Source organism: Diabrotica undecimpunctata, chromosome 7 (genome assembly GCF_040954645.1).
Source record: "Diabrotica undecimpunctata isolate CICGRU chromosome 7, icDiaUnde3, whole genome shotgun sequence".
In the NCBI taxonomy this organism is placed as follows: domain Eukaryota; kingdom Metazoa; phylum Arthropoda; class Insecta; order Coleoptera; family Chrysomelidae; genus Diabrotica; species Diabrotica undecimpunctata.
Window position 1 is genome coordinate 77,647,792 of NC_092809.1, and position 17,952 is coordinate 77,665,743.

The 17,952-nt window shown below is 37.5% G+C and overlaps 1 protein-coding gene across 3 annotated transcripts in view; it reads right to left on the reverse strand.

Moving 5' to 3' along the window:
* Positions 1-17,952, reverse strand: part of LOC140445512 (uncharacterized) — a 353,366-nt gene that overhangs the window by 166,974 nt on the left and 168,440 nt on the right. For all 3 annotated transcript variants that reach the window (XM_072537579.1, XM_072537580.1, XM_072537581.1), the window contains one exon: positions 1,079-1,505. In XM_072537579.1, the coding sequence (XP_072393680.1) occupies positions 1,079-1,505 (427 nt within the window). The remainder of the gene's footprint in view (positions 1-1,078; positions 1,506-17,952) is intronic.

Sequence of the window (17,952 nt, forward strand, 5' to 3'; positions counted from 1 at the left end):
ACATCGAAAAATATCTTATCTGGGACATATAGTAAGGGGAAGTCGATATAAAATATTACAACTGATCCTTAAAGGCAAAATAGAGTGCCGTAGAGTTGTAGGAAGAAAACAAGTTTCTTGGTTAAAAAACATTCGTGAATAGACTCAGATATCAAATGCAGGACAATTATTCCATATTGCAGAAAATCGAGAAGCCTTTGCAATGGTGATTGCCAACATCGGATAATTCTGATATGGCACGCGAAGAAGAAGATACTTGAGTATGAGATAGTTCCCAGAAGACAATTCTGGAAGACAATGAAAAAAATCGGAATACCCCAAAGATTGACAGAAACTGTAAAAAACCTCCATGACAACAATGTGGTAAACATTGAAACCGACAATAAATACTAAAAGGAATTGAAGGATTCAAAAGGCTTACTACAATGATGCTCTACATCTCTGACCCTGTTCAAAATCTTTCTAAAACAAATTCTGAATAAAAACCATAGAAAAAGAAATTTGAAGGTAAGAGAATACCATTCAGTGACACTTTCTCATATACAGTAACTTTCACAAATCACCAAGTTGCGACTACACAAGCCGAAGAAGATCTTGTATATATGAGCCAAAAACTGGAACGACAGTACAAAAGCCCTAAAAAATATAGGCCACGTGATAAGAGGACCAAAATATGAAATTTTGAGACTGATCATACATGGAAAGAAGATCTGTTGATCGAAGGCAGAATTCTTGGTTGAAGAATCTACGTGACTGGTATCAATGCAGATCTATTGATTTGTTTAAAGCAAGAAGTTTACAAATAAAAATAGCCATATGATTGCCAACCTCAAGAAGTACAAACAGTAGAAATATTTATATTCACAATAATTTATAACAGCTAAGTGTAGTATCTTTGAATCTATATATCAACACGATTCTCTCATTTTCTGAAATCGTTAAATACGCATCTAATTGATCAAAACTTTTCTCCCTAGTTTACAGTTATGATTTATTAATTTACAGTTTAATTTCATTGTTTTAATGCATATAAATGTAATAAATCACTATGCTATTGTACAACTAATAACAAACTTACCTGCACAAAATTCGTTGTACTCGATGAATTATAACTATTCACCCCCACACCCGAATCACTATTACCCCCACTACTTAACCCACTTAAAACCCCACTACCCACACCGACTTTTCTATTGGGCAACGTAGCCGTTTTCCGCAAATAGCTACCTGCCCCGCTACCCCCGTCTCTCAACTCGACCACACTGTCCATTTGACTAGAACCTTTTTCGAACTTTTGCAACGCGTACTGGATGCTGGAAGGCATTTTATTGACTGGTGATGTCACAGGCGACTGAGATTTATTTCTGGCTGCTGCGATTCGAGCTTTGTCTTCATCTACAAAATTTTTGACGAGCTTCTCCAGCCTGTTGTTGTCCATTGTTGGAGCTTGCGCCAGAATGTCCAGAGAGGCTGGCTTTGATGGCGGCTGTGGTTTTAACATGGACCTGCAACAAAAAGTACCCTTAATATTATCCTGAAACTGGTCCCATGAGGTGTATTATCTAGATTAGAAATTAATTAATCGACAATCTTCTTAAGGGACTAAATTTACTAATATAGGTGGACTAGCAATTGAATGAAAACCTACGGATTTTCTGGTCTAAGTCAAGATAAAATCATAAAAGTAACTTCCTCTTATAGTATAGAAGTAAAAATATCAAATTGGTTAAGTTGGTCACCTTGATTAAGTTTATTAAAAGTGCCTTATATTTCTATAAGCTAGTCAAACTCATACGTTATTCTCATGAGTTTGATTAGCTGTCATTTTACTAAATAGTATCAATTTAGGTCGTCCTGTTTTTTTTACGAATTTAGACTCAGAGTTTATTTGAGTCGTACTCAATAGACTTCACCTATTGTTGTTTTGATTTGCCTTTGTAGTTGAGTAATGAACTCAATGATTTTAGAACTTGACCTGAATGTGAATATGACCTCCTCAATCTTTATTCAACATTGAACACTTAAAGTATGAGCCAGAACCCTAATAACCATCATCCGAAAAACAAAGTTAAAATGCAGCTAAGCTGCTGCAACTTGTTTCCGTCAAATAAAAACAAAAATACAGACGCACCTGGAGCCTTTCGCCCAGGGTGATCGCCTGGACCTAGACTACTGTTATTAGGCCAATGCTAACTTACGAAGCTATTGCTTGGGTACCAAAAGTGCTACAGGCAACAGAGATAAAACAAACTAAAGTATATTCAGTGGATGGATGGCTTGCATAAATATAACAGGTGCCCTGAAAACAACACCAACTGCTGCAATGGAGTTGGTCATTGGGACTGGGACATTTGGGAATGGGACAATTGAATACTCGTTTCTGGCAGGTAGAGCTGGATGCACTACCCCTGCTATAGGCAGGCTGCAACTTAATTAAACCAAAGTTTGTCTTTGACAAACCCTACACATTCGAAACAAGGCAGTATAGGGAGTTAAACGTGGCAAATGCGTATTGGATATACACCTACCGCTCCAAAATGGAAGAAGGCTCAGGATTCGGGATATACTCCAGATCACTGAATCTAAGCTTTTGCCCATACTCCACCTAACGTGGGGTATGGGCAAAAACGCCAGCGCAGTTCAGACAGAACTGGCTGATATCTGCCACAAAATGGTCTGATGAAAAAATCTGATGGTAAGAATATTATTCTGAGGTGGGTAAAGGACACAATAGGAATAAAGGCAACCGCATTGTTGATCAATTAGCTAGGAAGGCAGCAGGCCTAAGACTTTCAGGGCCTGGGAATCTTTTTGGTTGGTCAACTACAACAATCGTGGAAATTGTCAAATGTCACTTCTTCTTCTACGGCACTACAGCCCAAAATGAGCCTTGGCCTCCTTTATTTTTTGCCTCCACCCTTGTCTGTCTGTGGCTGCTCTTCTCCATACACGGACTCCTAAAAGTGCTTGTGCGTCGCTGCTTACTGTGTCTTCCCAGCGCTTTCTTGGCTTTCCAACTGGTCTCTTTCCCTGCATTCTGGCGTTCAGTGCTCGTTTTGGTAGCCTATCCTCTCCCATTCGTATCACATGTCCGGCCCATTGCAATCTTTGTATTCTAATGAAGTCTGACAGGGGTGTTTCCTTATACAGTTGATAGAGCTCGTTGTTATGTCAAATGTCACTACCACTCGCAAACCGTAAAAAGATGGGAAGAAGGGCAAGGATGTAGACTTGCCAGGGTAACACTAAGTTACCTTCAAAAGTCAGCATCAAAGAAGTACTTGGGAATGACCAGGAAAAACCTACGCTTGACCTTGCTTTGCTTTTGTTTTGATGTTGTTTCCCTATTTACAAGAGTTCCTCTAGAAGATGTTCTGAATTTAATTGAGGGACTAGTTTCCAAGGATATGGTGGAATTATACCGTATTTGCCTCACTACCACCTACTTTTTATGGGAAGACCAGATTTATGAACAGATAGATGGAGTAGCAATGGGAAGCCCACTAAGCCCGGTCGTAGCCAACCTGTTCATGGAGCATTTAGAGAAGAGGGTAATGGACTCAGCATACAGGCCAAGGGTATGGTTTAGATACGTCGATGACACTTTTGTGATTTGGGGTCACGGAGTAGAAAAACTGAACGATTTCCTGCCTTATATAAACACACTACATCCAAATACTCAATTTACGATGGAAACAGAAAAAGATCAATAACTGGCGTTCCTAGATGTATTAGCAAATCGGAAGGAAGGTTACTTAGGACATAAAGTGTATCGAAAACCTACACACACGAACAGATACCTAAACAGGAACTCAAATCATCATCCAAGTCAAAAACAAGGTATCATCAAAACTCTGGCGGAGAGGGCGAACAGAATTTGTGAACCACAGAATCTCCAAAGTGAACTTCTTCATATTGAAAAAGCGCTCACCTCCAATGGTTATACCAGAAGAGAAATACATAAAGCGATGAACAACATCTCTAGAAGAAAGGACGAAGAAACATAATGTAAAGGCAAAGCGTTCTTGCCCTACATATCGGGGGTAACGGACAGAATTGGGCGAATACTTAAGAAAGCCAACGTAAAGACCATTTTCAAGCCTACAAAGAAAATCAAGGACTGTTTAAGATCGGTAAAAGACAAACGCGACCCATTAGCAACGGCCGGAGTATATCGAATACCATGCACATGTGGAATGGTATATGTGGGAACCACGAAAAGACACACAAACACAAGTATAAATGAACATAAAAGCCATTGTCGTTTAGGACATATCGACAAATCTGCCGTTGCCGAACACGCTTTGGGAAGCGGAGAACATCGAATACTATTTGAAGAAACGCAGATGCTGGACAAAACTTCACAGTACTACCCACGGCTGTATCGGGAAGCGGTGGAAATATACAAGCACCCAAATAATTTTAATCGGATAGAAGAGGAACTGAAAATTAACAAGATATGGATACCAATATTAAAATCCACAAACACCCTTCCCGCCAAACATGGAGAAAGGAAAGCTACTACAAACAACGACAAGCCCCCTCAAGCCGAAACCAATGGAGGGGAGGCGAGTGGGAAATATAAATATTGCCTCCGTAGTACAACGCAGCGTCCTCCCTTTTCGTTTCGTGTCCGTTGTGCAGTGTTTTGGTGCTTTTAGGTTCCGATAGCAAAGGGTCAGACGGCTGTCCTAGACAAAGCCATAGCTCTGACCGCTTGGAAGCCGCCAAGAAGCAGAAAAACCGTTAGATAACGGTATCGAAGAGAATATAACCTGGTGAAACCAACCACGTGGTCGCCACGTGGCCGCATTTGGAGGCAAAAAAGGTAAGTGCTGTGTTTTCTGTTGGTTTTTGACATTTTGCACTCTCTCACGGAGATTCTGCTGGTCACAGTGTAGGCATAGTGGGTGGTCCAGTAAGAAAGCCACCCACGTAAGCCGTTGCTGGGGCTATCAGCTTCCGTCGGAGTTTGTGAACGTGCCGTGCCGGCAGAAATCTGCACTTTTTCAATATCATATATAAAATACGTATCTACGAGGGACCGCTAGCCTATAATTTCAGATAAGTATAGTCCGGCATTCCTGCCATCTTGTACATTGCACCAGGTACAAGAAAATAAGGAGTCATCTGGGTATAATACCTAGCCGTCCACTTCTAAAATGCCGAGGTCGACCCGTTCAAACAGGTCAAATAAAGTCATCCCTGCCGAACCGCCCGACCCTGGTCAACATACTAATAACACTCCTAACATTCCTGACAACTATGACTTTCCGCCGCTACCTCTACACAGAACAACCGTCTCACCGCCTGTAATTCCACCAACCAACCTTACCACCCCACCTATTTCTACCTCTTATACACCCACAATACATATCCCTGATAATACACAATCCTCGATCACCAACAATTTGTCTGACACTTTCATGTCGGACATAATATCCACTCTACGCATAGAGCAAATCGACCGGCTGATCGCTCAACTTCAGCTGACCCGGTCATCCGCCATCCTAAACCCATCCACTTCTCCTATCACCACTCAAGCCACTCAACCACAACACAATTTCACCACACATACTAATGTCACTCAACCAATATCCACCCATACCGCTCAATCTACAATCACCCAAACTCCACAAATAATAAACACAGTCAACCCGCAACCAACAAATATACCAATTCACAATTAATACACACACCCATCAATCCACCATCCACACAAAACACATACTTATCATACGCTAACTGTGTGCAACACCTCCCGCTGAGCGTCACTCTGTACCTGACGGACATAGTCAATGCCACTCTTAAACTCTGCTACTTCCCAAAACCTTGGAAAGTAGCCAATACAACTATGCTTTTGAAAAAAGGCAAGCCACGTACCGATCCACACTCTTATAGGCCGATATCTCTCCTTAACGTCCTGGCGAAAGTCTTCGAGAGAATCCTTAAAGAAAGACTCGTAGACTTCACCACAGAACACAATATCATCCCACCATACCAATTCGGCTTTAGAGAAGGGTACTCAACCAAAACGGCATTGACAGAAATCGTCACACACACAACTCCATTCGTCAGACTCATCCACTCATATGTCTCTCAACGGCAAATCACAGTCAAGGAGCGTGATCGATTCTCTACATCCTTCACTCCCACAGCGGGAGTACCTCAGGGTTCCGTGTTGGCACCAATACTCTACTCAATTTACAACAGCGACTTCCCTAATCCTAGATACACCAATACAACTACTCTACTATAAGCAGACGATACTGCACTTCTTACAACAACACTAAACGTCGACTCTACACTTAGGTCAGCTCAAAATCATCTGCTCCTTGTTGAACAATGGTGTCAGAGATGGAGAGTGACACCTAACCCAAACAAAACACAGATGATCCTTTTCAGACACCCATATCGCAGTCAATACATCACACCTATCATCACCGAAAGGCACAATTTGAGTTTGTGGGGAGAACGACTCCGACTCCGAAACCAGATCGAATATCTCGGCGTGCTGTTTACGCAAACATTACGCTGGAGTGACGATACTGACAGAACCTGTAATAAGGTTAGGAGCTGACTCGGACTTCTCAACGCTCTTAGTGGCAAATTCGGCCGCACACACTCACGTACACTTATCCATACATACAAAACATTCATCAGACCGGTCATCGAGTACAAATCTTGTATTTGTGCTGTGATGCCCAAACATCTCAACAATAGGCTACTAACACTGGAAAGGAAAATCTTACGTAAACTAAACAGAAAACGATACGACTATCCTTCCGCATTCATTCATCGCCTGTCGAATATCCAGCCCATCAATGAGAGGCTTTCCTCTCTGAGCAGGGGTTATACAATTCGCACCATCCGGGGCCAAAACCTCAGAGCCCAAAGCATCCTCAAAACTACCTGCTCATCCCTCGGCAATGTATTCAGAAGAAAACCTAAACCCAAACTCCCATTCCTACCCGCTATTCTGCTGGAACTGGCCAGCAACGAGCTCCCTGATGAATACATTGACATACAGGAGGCAACTCCCCTCTTTTACCGTCGCTTATTATAAAATACTAAATGCTCACTTCCAACTGACACCGACGGGGGGGGGGGGGATCGGTTTTCTGTGGTTTCCCGATCCCATTGCACAACGATACCCCGTCGATTTTTTGAGGTACCAGTCCACAGCTGCCCTCACGCATCGCGATATTCATACAATAATTTAATAAATTAATTAATAAACTTATAAACATTTTCATACACTTACTAATTCTGTTTTAGATCAAAAAAATTCTGAAAAGAACCGTTCACTTACATATCTTTCGCCCCCGATTGTCCAGGACTAGAAAGAGCAGCAACCTCCAACAAACACCACATCTGCACACCAGTAGACACATACCAAAAATCCAGTGCCATACACCCAATACAAAGGAAAACACGTCCTGAAGAGGCAAAAGCCTAAAACAGGACAGCTCAGCCATCCAAACGCAAGAAAAACACCCAATAACCCACACGCCCAACACTACAATGGTACAACGCAGCGTCATTTTCAGGTTACAAGCGAAGCAGTAACATCTCCAGAAGATGCCAACTCCTGGTGTTGGCGAAACGTCGAGAACTAATCTCAGAAGACAACGGCCTAACAGCCCGAACAAACAGTTTAACAAGCTACGCTTGACAGTTGGTTTTTTAACTGGTCATTGTCAACTAAGCAGACACCTTCACATACTGGGGCTAGTAGACACGCCTCTATACAGAAAGTGTGAACGAGAAGACGAAACTGTGGAGCATGTCCTATGTGAATGCCCGGAGTTCTCTTAAATACGAGAGTACGCTAGAAATAGCAGGATGGACAATGAGCTAGGGACGACAGCTCCTTGGGAGGATGCACAATGGGTCAATTGTGGTCCAAGTGCTGTAGGACTTATCTAGCCCTCCCGACTCTATAAATACAGAGAATAAATCGTCTTGTAAATCTGCCACAAAGGATTAAACAAGAGCGATTTTCCTATAAGCGGTAGTGTAAGAATATTGGTTTGTTAAGATATAAAATTGCGGCAGTTCAATATATTAGTAAAAATAAAGGTAAAATTTTATCTTCACATTTGTTTGATTTCATTGATCTCATTTAAAACAGCTCTCTTAAAAGTGTAAAGATGTGGTCTAATAAAGCATTTTAAAAGTAAATATTTCATTGATTATATGTATGGATTTTGGATTTGCAATTTTTGAGGATTTTGCTTGCATGAGGAATAAGGGCAATAGCTACATAATTGTAATTGTTACATACGGTTAGTGATCCTGATTCGCACCACTATGTATATATCTATATCTATACCACGTATGTTGCATATATCTAGTATTACATTTATGCCAATCCCGCCCATCTATCCCTGGGGTTTCTTTGTTTCTTAGTTGTTTGAGAACCTTTTCTACTTCTTCTGGTAAAATGATTGGTTCGTCCTCTTTGATTAATGTCAATATAAAAAAGTATAAAATAAAGCTAAAAGATATAACATCAGTTTGATTTCAATTTATATATACTTAAATAAAACAGTAACTTATCTAACTTATTTTTCCTATTGGGATGTCGTTTGACGATAAACCAATCATTTTGGTTTGAAAAACAATTTTTTCTTTATCTATATGCATTGCGACAAACGCGTAGTATATTTGAATACGTAAGAAATAATGTTTTGTGGTCTTAGTCCGTTTCTTTTAGTGTGCAACAACAGGCTGCGAGTAGTCTGTCACCTTATATTTAAATGCATTTGTTCTGATCTATTACTGCATGGTCTCTGTTGTGTAGCTTCTGCGCTGATCAATACAAGTCAATCTCTCAGTCAAAATTGTAATAAGGTGAACTATGGACTTAAAATCCAAAAATCGACTTAAATCCAAAACATCTGATAGGAGTTCTTGGATTTCTACAAAGTCACAAAATTGAACGTTTAGAATTTGCAAGAACATATTAACTAAAATGAAAATGCTCTTTATAGACGAAACAAGAATACAAATATGGAAATCCGATACACGCAATAGTACAGAAAGTTAGGGAATGTGTTTTCAGCATCTAATCTTGCACACAATCTTAGTTTTAATTATATGCTTATCTTAGTAAATTTAAGGATGAATGCTGATTGGTACATACGCAACATACTTAAAGAACATATTACAGAAAATAAAATATGCAATATTTCTGTCCGCAAGTGTATAAGTGTGTATGTATGTAATGTCCATGTCATATTAGTTTAACCCTTCAACGGCGGAATTTTTTTTGCAAAAAAAATAAACGACATCAGAGACATTGGTCAAAACACTTTATTAAACATATTGCTACAAGTATTTTTTGCAAAATATATGTACTTTTTCCAAAAAATGCCGTTACGCTAGCCGGGTATGGTATACAAAAAATTATTGGACAAGCAAATTATAACTGTGGATAAATTTTTGGATCCGGTTTATTGCAGAAAAGTACGTATTTTCTTGATTCGTCCACAAGTAGTTCAATTATTTCCCTATCAATAAACATCTCGAATATAACTAAATAGTCTATATCACTATATTTGCTATAATCTGGTTTAGGAAAATCCTTGCTCACACTTTCAAAGTCACCTTCAATCCAGAATATTTTTTCTGACCCAGGGCGGACCATATATGAAACTGGCTATGATTCAGGTACGTCGATGAAAGCTCTGACAACACGAGGAGGGACTAATTCAGCTGCTGGTGTCAACTGTCGACCGCTTAAATTATCCAGAAATCCGCCACCATCTTCAAAACTAGAATCCTCGTCGGTCAGAACGTTAGCATCAGGAAGCTCGATGAATATTTCGTGAACGTCCAGGTTTTTTTCATAAACCATTTGCAGTGCTTCTTCCAGCGTAAACCCAGGACTGAAAGTACCAAATGAATATACTAGGCAGTTATGAACACACAAACAAGACGCCTAGCTTTTCTTATCGCATATATACCACATTCACAACACGTTTATACACATACAGTATTTTTTGGCTCCCTGGACCAGCTAGTGTTACCATACGGTTACACCAATAATTTTGAGATTACGTTACAAAACTTGAAATACGTTCATAACAAAATTTGGTCTAAAACTAAAGAATAAGTATCAATTAATACTAACTGTAGACGGATATCCATGTTTGAAAGCTTGTAAAATTTTTAAAATTTGAATAAAACTGCTAAACAGATATCGACGAGTGTTCTTTCACTTACTAAAAGCGTGTTCACAAATAACCAGTGCATTCCGATCGAACCAAAAGCCGTGTTGCCACTTCTAAAACAGGGTTGTTTACCGTTACCATATGGTTACGCTAGCCATTGAAGGGTTAATAATAAACTCCACAAATATACAGATTACGTACAATATCAAGTCATTGTCATGTACAAAATATAAATGATTTATAGCATATCAGGAACGCATAACGATGCTAGTTTCTCATCATTTTTTATGCAAAAATTAAAATAGACTAAATTTATTTTTGAGTATTATATCATTTCTCTATTAAAATTAATTGTGATGACGCTTTGAACCTTGTAACAGTTCTACTATATTACAAATGCAAATATTAATAAATAAAACAAATAATACTCATATTAATATTTGCACAGCTAAATTTATCGAAGCAGTTATTCATATTATCCATCTAAATCTTGTATTTTGATACTACGTACTATATTATTTAGTTTTTTTTTACGAAAATTCGCAAAAAACTGACGTGTTTTACGTAAAGAGAAAAAGAGAGAGCCAAAAACAAAACATGCCATTTTTTGTCTGTGATTGTATATACTAAAATCAAATATGCATAAGCTCTTAAAATTTGTTGAGAATTTAAGAAAAGAAAACCATACCCACGAAACAGACGACATCGATGATTCTTCAAACGAAATGCGAACAGGATACATAACAGTTAAATTAGCACACCAAAATGGCTTCAGAACCGGAAGATTTTTGGGTTGTGTGGTCTTTATATTTTCGATGTTACTTGATTGTAATAAACAGATTGATCAATTTGAGCAGTATTGCGGCTACATTAGTCACCTTTGTAATCAATCAGTCTTATCTTCCGCGTTCAGCGGAAATACCAGATTTCATCAACTTGTCGCGTTTGATAATTTAGCCATCAACACCGAATTATATGGTGTAGGAGACGTATATTTTCAATCCCCTTCAAATACAATATTCATGTTGTTTTCATATACTCCATATATTCATTTCTTGATACTGATTAAATTTAAATCACTCTAATTTGAATTGTGTAGTACGTTTGTTTAAGTGATTAAGAGCGAAGATGTGAAAATTATCGCAGTCCCTTGTTTTTAGCTTACAAAATCTTTACATCCATCCTTAACAGGCGGTTTTAGCCGTCACAGCTGAAAATACTATCGGAATATATAAAACGTGACTTTTGTAGATCAGTTCTTAACCGTAAACAGTTCTGAACAAACCCTAGGGAATCGAAATCATACTAACGATCTGACGATCATAATATCTTCCCTGTTTTCCAAAGAGGTCTATGACCTAATAAAGAAAGGCCAGTTAAATAATATCCTACAAAGTTTAAACATTCACTCGAAACATATCCTCGTTTAACAGCATCTGTTCTAAAGCTACCAAAGTTTCAAACACACCATAACTACTCTTCCCATGTTGTCACACAAATGCTCTATTGGTTTAAGGTCTGGACTTCCAGGAGACCAAGCTAGTACCCAAATACCAACATATGTAAAGTACTGCATTGATAGTCTGTGCGGTCGAGCCTTATCCTGCATTATTAGAAAACTTTCGCCTACAAAATGCATATAAGGTATCACATTTTTTTTCAAACATTTCCTAATGTAATCATCAGCATTAAGGCCACCTACCCTAACATAACAAGATCTGTATGACTGTATGTACTTCCAAGGAAATGCCGCCCCGTACCACTATACCTTCACCACCAAACTATACTCTAGGAGAGAAACAACATTGGGCATAGCGTTCTCCAGGCCTTATTCACACTCTTTGGCGACCATCAGGTAAATATCTTGTAAAACGAGACTTATCTGTAAACGGAACGTTTCTCTAATCTTCCATATGTATGAACACCAGAGAATTCCAAACATTGTCTTCGATGAGCTGAGTCCAATAAAAGACCTGCAGCAGGTACCGAAGGTGATAGATTTTTGTTCACTTAATCTTTCACGTATGGTATAGGTGAAACTATGGTAACATAAACATCTGTCAGTCTCATACGCAAAGATGTAGTAATAACTGTCAGCTCTTGAAACACTTGTAGTCTAAGAAACCGATCTTCTACAACGATTGTTGTTCTTGGTCTTCCCTAGACAGGTCTTCTTAAGTAAGAAACAGTTACTCGAAGTCATTGTAAAGCATCGGATATTGTACTTCGCGGAACACTAAGCATTTTTTCGATATATCAAATGGAACAATTATTATGCAGAGCCACAGCTTGGGCTACTTCATCTGGCGTCATTGTACATTATTCTTTATCGTTTAAAACATTTTCTTTCATGAAAAACGAGCCAACAATTCATCAAAAAGGAATACAATCAATTTAACAAGCATGCATTTGTAGATGAATATTCGATTTATCGAGAACACCTTAACAAAAACTTTCTGTTAAGCCACAAAAAATGACAAAATTAAAAAACGAATGGATAAAGGTCACTTATATTTTGATAAATATAATTAATAATTATACAGGGCAATTCAACAAAACTAAAAGAAGAAAACTTTGGAATTTCACGTGTTTGATTAATTTAGGCGACCTATTAACAACAAGGAAAGATGTATTGAATAGATGGGAGGAATACTTTAACCAGGCACTTAATATAGAGGAAGAAAAAGAAAACCTAGAAGACGAAAGAGTTGTGGTAAGGGGAACAGACGAGAGGGAAGAGGAACCACTAACGATTCTTGAAGTTAAAGATGCAGTTAAAAAACTAGCCAGAAACAAATCACTCGGAATAGATAATCTCCCAGCTGAACTATTTAAAGAAGGCGGCCACTATATCATAATGGCATTACCGCAGCTAATAAAAGAAATATGGACACAGAAATCCCTCCCAATGATTGGAATATTGGAATGCTTTGCACCATATACAAAAAAGGAGATATCTTTGAATACTCTAACCACAGAGGAATTGCGCTTCTAAATGTAGCGTATAAAATATTCCACAGTATTCCGCAGTACTATGTCACCGTATGGTACCATATGCAGAACGGATAGTAGGAAAATAACAGGGTGGTTTCAGAAGTGGTAAATTAATAATTCATCAGATTGCAACCCTGAAACAAATTTTGGAAAAAACACTGGAATATGGCATTCATACTCATCACATATTTATAGAGTACAAAGCAACCTACGACTCTGTAAATAGGAAGAAACGGAAACGCTGTACGAGAGGCATTAAAAGAGTCAGCTACAAAAATGGGTTTAATAATAAACACCAACAAAACGAAGTATATTGTTACGATAAATATCCTGGCCTAAAATAACTGTAAATATTATGACTAATTCTGTTATGTTGTAGATTGTGCGAGACCTGAACGGAAGCTTCCAAAAAAACAACATTTCGAAAGTTCGAGGCGAGTCGATGGGAAATCCAGTTTGCCCTTACCGTTTCGCCGTCCAGTCTACTCAAGAAGGTTTTAGACTTTTCGAGATAACGGCGATTTATGTATATAAATAAAACATTTTTATATGGAGGAACAGTTAATATCTGAAGACCCGCGGCCGCGATTTAAATGTCACGCTCGCCTATATAAATTATGTATAGTTCGTTAAATAAATTAATATAAATTATTGTGCTTTTTAATAAATTAAAATAAGAACCTTTTAATAAAGACATTATAAATTGAATAAAGACAAAAGACATAAATAAATTTCATTACAATATGAAAATAAGCAAGCAACTACAAATCGTACGACCACTTGTTATAGAAAACGACGTCATCAAAGCAGTGAACGAATTTGTATACCTGGTAGCGCTTCTTAACACTAACCACAGAATTTGCACGACCAACAGATGTTATTTTGGGCTCAATCTCCTCCTTAAATCCACAATTATATCGAGAAATACAAAAATAAAACTCTACAAAACAAAAATACGCGCCGTCCTAACGTATGGTTCAGAGACCTTGAAGTCTAACAAAAAATAATAAAAACATGTTAGGATGTTTCCAAAGAAAAGTACTAAGGCGAATCTATGGAGCAGTGAATGACAATGGAGTGTGGAGAAGACGATACAACTTCAAACTTTATAGAATATACCAGGAACCTGATAAAACATATTAAGATAGGACGTCTGAGGTGGATAAGGCATGTAATGCGGATGGAACAAAATGACCCACTCGCTCCTTGATAAACCCATTGGTCAGAGAAGAAGAGAAAGACTCAGAACAAGGTTTCTTGATAATATCGATGAAGACATGAGAAACATGGGAATACGTGCTTGGCGAAGAAAGGCGATGGATAGGAACGATTGGAGGGAAATTCTTGAGGATGCTAGGACCCACGCAGGGTTGTAAAGTCAGATGGTGATGATGATGATGGATTAATTTTGTGGGGAAGTGTAGTTCACTTAAATAAAAGAAACAGCAATGAGCTAAGTAGAAAAAAAATTTCCACAAATATGTGGTAGATCAGACAATGACGTAGGATGAAGACTACTCGGACCATTACTGTATCGTCTTTTATAATGCCTGCCGCAGCTACAGACAAAACTTTCGGAAGAAAGTTCAAAAGTAAAAAAAAAAAAAATGAAACAATATAATATTGATTTGTAACAGATTTAAACGATAATTTTTGGACACATTTTAAAAGATAAAATAAGAGCTGATAAAAGAAGACCTAGATTCAATATTTAAACAATAAACCAGATTATATACAATAGTAAAATCGAATAAAATTCAGCACACAAAAAAATGATACCAATAATAATTGTATGTAAGGCTAGCATGAAAAACAGATTGACGGACAACATAAATAGATTAAGTCACAAATACACATCACTGCTCACCTTTATGCCTAGACTGTGTGGGTTTTTAGTTTAGTGGGTTTAAAGTGATTTAATCGCAAAAATTAACTTTCTTGTAATTGAAAATTTGAGAAACCATTATTGGAAAAAGAAAAGTGCGGAGCCCGGTTGTTCCACGTCCGGTCTTAACATAAATCAGTCTTAATGATCACAAATAAATGGTTTTTAAATAAACACTGAAAATGGGACATATATATGAGTTTAACGTAGCTTCGAATCGAAACATCCAGATTAATTCTAAATAAAAGAGTAATAAAACTAAAAATGAAACTTACTAGTTTAAAAAAGACTTATGTCTATAAGAAAGCCATTGGTTGGAGCCTAAAAAACTTCATTGATATGATGACGTACGTCAATAAAACCCACACTGTTTTCAATAGAATAATCTATTTACACTTTTATTAAAAACACAAATTTTAAAAACTGTAATTGTTTTATCTATTACTTATATATTTATTTAGTATCTTACTTTACTGACTAAACCACTTAATGAGTAGTGTCAACAATAAGGGACACCAACTAAACTAAAAATATAAAATACCAAATTCATGTTCATGGTTTAGACCACAAATGATGAGAGAAATCTGTAAATTGATAACTACGATATAATAAATATAAATACACTCGGAAATATCCAATGCTAGTAGTACTTTTAGAAAAAATAAAATGGATAGAAAATATTAGTGTAGGTATGAGTTTCTATAAGTATCTGGTACATACTCCTCTCTCAAGGGAAATATGTACCAGCAGATCTGATTAGCAAAAGATCATTGAACATAATAGTATTCCAAATAACTAGAAGTTAATTATAGCCGTGCCTATGTTTAAGAAAGGATACCAGCAGAATCCTTCTAATTATAGTAGCATTAATCTAAACACAATTCAAAAATTGACCGCCACAATGATAACTAACAAAATAAAGAATCTCACAACATTAGCAGACGAACAACAAGGTTCTTATTCTGTAAATTCATGTACAGACGCTGTATTTATTGTATGTATAAAATCTATAGAGTACAATAAACCAGCAAACCTGTGTTTCGTAGACCTACGGAATGCCTTTGATAGAATTCATCTGGAGAATGTTATCGACTTATTGCGTAACAGTGAATAATATGTCCGTTGCATAGAAAGGGTGATCAACTGGAGCGTAAGAACTATACTAGGAGGCATTACTCTGTTAGCATCTGCGTATAAAATCTGCGGCAATGTATTGTTTGAAAGACTTAAACATTTTACAAAGGATATTGTTGGTCAATATCAATGTGGATTTACTGCTGGAAAGTCAACTACACATCAAATTCAAGCACATAGACAGATTCTAGAAAAGCCACTAGAATATAACATAGATACACACCATCTCTTCGTCGACTTCAAAGCACCTATGACAGTGTGAAAAGAAGTGCATTATATAATGCAATTATAGACTTTGGCATCCCACCCAGGGATCCCAAAGGAATCCCAGGATTCCCAGGGAAGTTAGTTAAATTGACCAAACTAACAATGCAAAACGTAAGCTCATGCGTTAGAATTAAAGGAGGAAACTCTACGTTCTTTGAAATTAATAATGGTCTAAGACAAGAGACACGCACTGGCGTATCTCCTCTTTATTATTGCCTTGGAAAAGGCAATCAGACAATTAAATATTAGAATGAATGGAATTGTTTTTAATAGATCGACGCAAATTCTCGCATTCGCTGACGATATAGTTTAGTGGACAGAAGTATGAGAGACATGATAAAGTGTTTTACAAGGCTTACAGACGCTGCAAGTGAATTAGTACTTGTGGTAAACAAGGAAAAAACCAAATATATGTTGGTTTCTAAAAACCCTTGAAATATCCAGAGAATTCAAATTAACAACCACACCTTTAAGCAAGTCAAAGAATTCACATATCTTGGATCGCTAGTAAACGCAACAAACACGACAAGTGACGAAATAAAAAGACGCATAGTAATAGCAAACAGAACTGTTCACGGTCTCCAGAAACATTTAAAAAATAAAAATATAAAACGTTCAGTATAGCTAAATATATACAAGACCTTAAGAAGACCGGTTTGATATTTAGGGCTGAAACGTGGACCTTATCTCAAAATGATGAAGACTTTGCTTTTTAAAATAATATGCGTATTATAAGCACATACTTTGACCATAAGGAGATTCATGAAGGTACTTGGATATCACCAGATGGTCAAACAATTAATCAAATAGAACATATTATATTAATTGAAACAAAACATATGAAGGCCGTTTAAGACAGTAGAAGTTATAGAGGAGGAAATGCAAATTCAGACCACTTCCTGGTAAAAGTAAAAATGAAACAAATGATGCTCACACATACTAGAAGGAATAGCCTGCAGGTCAAACAATATCGTGGTATTCTATTGTAGAACGGAGAAATTAGGAAAAAATTCCAAGAACAAGTAGAGGGGGACGACCACGAAGAAAATGGATGGAATCGGTAAAAGAAGACTTGGGATTGTTGGGAGTACAAAACTGTAGAATACTAGCACAAGATAGGAAGAAATGGAAGAAAATCATTAAAACCTTGGGCCTCTAGGGACTGTTTGAGCTGATTTATATATAAGAATAGCTCGATACAAATCGCTAATAAGTCGAAGAGTCATTGGACAACTTAAAAAACGTTGGAGAGACTATTTAGTTTAGAAGATTGGACAGGCATTTTGCCTATGAAAAAAGTATCTTTTTCTGATGGTACCTTATCCAATTAGTGGATGTTGGCGACAATTCTGGCATACACCTCTCGGTCTTGTAGTGCATGGGCATCGAGGTTTGTCCAATCCCTTATGTTTTTAAGCCATGAGTATTTCTTTCTTCCGATGCCCAGTTTTCCTTCTATCTTCCCTTCCATAATAAGCTTTAAGAACTGGTACT